At 34.4% G+C, this 3,682-nt stretch overlaps 1 protein-coding gene across 1 annotated transcript; it reads left to right on the plus strand.

Moving 5' to 3' along the window:
- Positions 1-2,325: 2,325 nt before the first annotated feature.
- On the plus strand, positions 2,326-3,033 carry LOC148572795 (uncharacterized). The gene has a single exon (XM_088504798.1). The coding sequence runs from the start codon at positions 2,326-2,328 to the stop codon at positions 3,031-3,033; it is 708 nt and encodes a 235-aa protein (XP_088360924.1).
- Positions 3,034-3,682: the final 649 nt, after the last annotated feature.

The following is a 3,682-nucleotide window of genomic DNA, read 5'->3' on the forward strand; positions in this document are numbered from 1 at the left end:
TTTTTTAATGTTACAATTTTTTTAAAATAAATATCAAAATTTTTTAAAATATTTGTAAATAAGAAAAAGACAAAATATTTTTATTAATCACAACATATTTTTTTATAATTATGTAATATTTATTAATAAATTATTAAAATTTAAAAATAATAGTTAACTTAATAAAAAATAAAATTAAAAAACACTCGTTATAAAATAAAATTTTATTTAATTATTTAATACTTTAATTAATAAATTTAACGTAACGGGTCAATTATTGATTCAATTGTGACACATGAATATGGGAAGTATATGGGGGAGAGGGAGCCATAAATAAAGAGAGGGGAGTGGGGGAGAGGGAAAGAGACAAAACACAAATTAAACGTAGGAAGATGTATGGAGAAATGAATGAAAGAAAGAAAGAAAGAAAGGGAAGTGGGTACCTACATGTTCCGTCTTTGAGGAGATATCCGTATATTATATTGATTGATCTCTCAAATGTAAGCAGTCAGCATCATCAATTCTTTCTCCTCTTCTCAGTTTGAGTTGTGCTGGAAATATAAGGAGCATGTACTGGTACTACTGTTCCCTTCAAGATTTTAGGTGGAGCCTTAACATTCAATTTTAATGCCATGGAATCTCTGATCCATGTGGCTAATAAGGGAGTATTTATTTATTTATCTATTCATTCTTTGTCTTTTAGTTTAGTTGCTTTTAAGCTTTCCCGCACATGCCTATGTTTGTTCGGGCAACGCAATGCAAGTGGACCATATTTTAGGCAAACCTAACTGCAAAGGTTTAATCTCCACGGCATCCCAACAATATTTGTTAACGTTGCAAGTGTAAGGAGTATATTAAATTAGTCTCACATCAAAAAAAATAAAAAAAATAAAGAAGAGTGAGAAGTTTATAAAATGAAAAATCACTAATTTAATATTTTAAAATTTTGAGTTAGATATAATATTTTTTTATAAAAAATAAGGGTGGAGTTATGTTGAATTTTAAAAAAGGACTAAAAATTAATTTTATAACAAAAAAAATAAAATAAAATTTTTTAAGAGAAGGTTAAACTAAAATTTGTACATAATATATAAAAAAAAATTGAAGTTTGGAGGACTACTGTCCTTCTTTTGTTGCATGAGACTTCACTCCTGATAGAAAACAACAAATTGGTATCCAAAAAAATTTACCATAAAATTATAAATTATTAATAAAAAAAAACAAGTAAGTTTTTAGCTTAAAAAATTTTCAAATTATTAGATTTATAGATTAAAAAAAAGAAAAAAAATGTATATTAAATACATTCTTAGAAAGTTCTAGAATGACTTAGTGATTTACATGGTGATGAAAGACTAGAAAAGATATTTATCCTATATCACAATTTTATAAAATTAATACCGTTCACAAGTATTTAAGAATCTATATATGTGTCTCATTAATTATCTGACTTTGTTTTGAAAAATCACTATTTCTGATAAAAAAAAAATTAGCTAGGCACTGATAATATTGATGAAAAGATTTAAATAGATTTTTTTATTCATTAAAATTTTGTTCTCTTTGATACTTTGAAGTAAATAGTCAATTTTGAGCTCATGTCATTAATTAAATGCTATTCATACATCACAAGTAAGTGTTAAATACTCATAAAAAATTATTCACATGATAGAGATATCTATAAAAAAATATTTTTAAGTTTTATTAAAGTATAATTTTTGTCTTTAAAATTTATTAAAAATTTTAAAAATATTTTTTAAGTTTTATTTTATTTTAATTTTATCTTATAAATTTTTTATTTATATTTAATATATATTTCTTATGGTTAATTTTAAAAAAAATTAGAATAATTTAACAATAATTTTTATAAGAACAACTTTTAACATAAATTAAACAAATCAAACATAGATGTGTCAATTCATTCTCAGAAAGTTCTAGCATGACTTAGTGACTTACATGGTAATGAAAGACTAAAAAAAAGGCAAATCACTGATATAAGCCAAGAAGAGGAAAAATTTACACCAATAAGCCAAATCAAAAATTGGTTCATGAATCAACTAGTCCACATTTCTATATAATTTGAATCACCCTAATTCGAACTTCATCTCCATGTAATTCGAATCATACTGATTCGAATTACACACACACATGCATACACCCACTAATTCGAATCAACCTGATTCGAATTATACACACAGTAATTCGAATCCCACGCACGCGTTCCAAAGTAATTCGAATTGGAGTGATTCGAATTACACATGCTATAATTTGAATTATACTAGTTCGAATTATACAGGGCCAGACGTGTATAAATATGGTGTGAACGTGAATTGATCTCATTAGAGTGAGAAAATGGCTAGTGAGGAGAGTTTTGTAGTGTTGGTTCATCACAGAGGATCGATTAAGAGGAAAACACGATCTGGTGTGAAGTTCACTGATAAGGATCCTCTCAGTATTTTTATCAGGCCTACGATGAGCTATGATGAGGTTGTGAATTCTATACTACAAAAACTTGGTCTGCAAGGCGTGAAACGGGTTCACAAGTTATTCTATCACATTCCGATCTCAGTGCTGCAAGAAATAGTGAAGTATGATTGTTTCACGATTGGGAGTGATGAGGACTTGCAGGTCCTGTTTCATTGTCGTCGGCAGTTTTCCGAGGTTAGGACACCTGAACTGTTGGCGAAGTTGGTTGATGTGGTATCTAGCTCGGTGGGTTCGAACCAGAATACCCACACTATAGGCACGGTAGCCGATTCTAGCTCTAGACCTGTTGGTGCATCTTCGTCCGTCCTTGTGAATGAACCTCCGGTCGAGCCTATTGCCTCCCCGTCATTCGCTGTTGATCTCAACTGTAGTGGAGGTGGAGAGGTTGGAATAGTGGATATTATGCCGACTTCTTTACAGTGTGCTGCACCGGCTGGTCTGGGCGATGCATTGCTGGATGATGTTGACGATGATGATGTGGAGCCGGATATCATTGCTGATGACAGTGGCGATGATATTGGAGTGAGTGATCCAGCTGGGGCTGGAGGTGGTTCTAGCTCTGGCACACAGTAGTACCCTCCGCACTTTTTATCTTTGGACTTGGATTCCATGAGGCAGGAGGGGGTTCTTGGGGAGCCTACTGAATTTGGTGCTAGAGAGTGCTGAGTGCCTAGCCACCCATATCCTCAAGCTTAGCCACGTAGGGTAGCCACCTAATGTGAATACGGTTGCCGGACTTGTCGACAAACAGCTGAGTGCCTAACAGTATCATGATATAGGCCCGAGCATAGCGCCTGACTGTCTCCTCGTCGGCTCCCTCAGGGCACTCTCTAAACGTCTCCTGAAACCAACTGCAGTTCACTGCAAACTTCTGGATTTGGTTCGCAGGAGGTAACACACCAAGCAACTCCTGGAACCACATCCAAGCTGGACGGCCACCTTGGATGTATGTCTGGAAATCCGTCAAGCAACCACTGACATAACATCCGTCGACCGGCCGGCAACCCAACTAGTATGCCACGTCCTGCAGTGTGATCGTGCACTCCCCGAACGGCATGTGAAATGTGTGCGTCTCCGGATGCCACCGCTCGACGAAAGCACTCACAAGAGGCTCATCCAATTTGAACCATCTCTCGTTCAGTCTCGCAAGATGGTATAATCCTGCCATCTGCAAGTACGGAACATACCTCTCGTCCAGTCGCATGCCCTGCTGCCGTTGCAT

Source organism: Arachis ipaensis, chromosome B2 (assembly GCF_059453495.1).
Source record: "Arachis ipaensis isolate K30076 ecotype BB chromosome B2, ASM5945349v1, whole genome shotgun sequence".
In the NCBI taxonomy this organism is placed as follows: domain Eukaryota; kingdom Viridiplantae; phylum Streptophyta; class Magnoliopsida; order Fabales; family Fabaceae; genus Arachis; species Arachis ipaensis.

Bases quoted from the DNA above. Each gene is read 5' to 3' on its own strand.
- LOC148572795 (XM_088504798.1), top strand. From the start codon at position 2,326: ATGGCTAGTGAGGAGAGTTTTGTAGTGTTGGTTCATCACAGAGGATCG.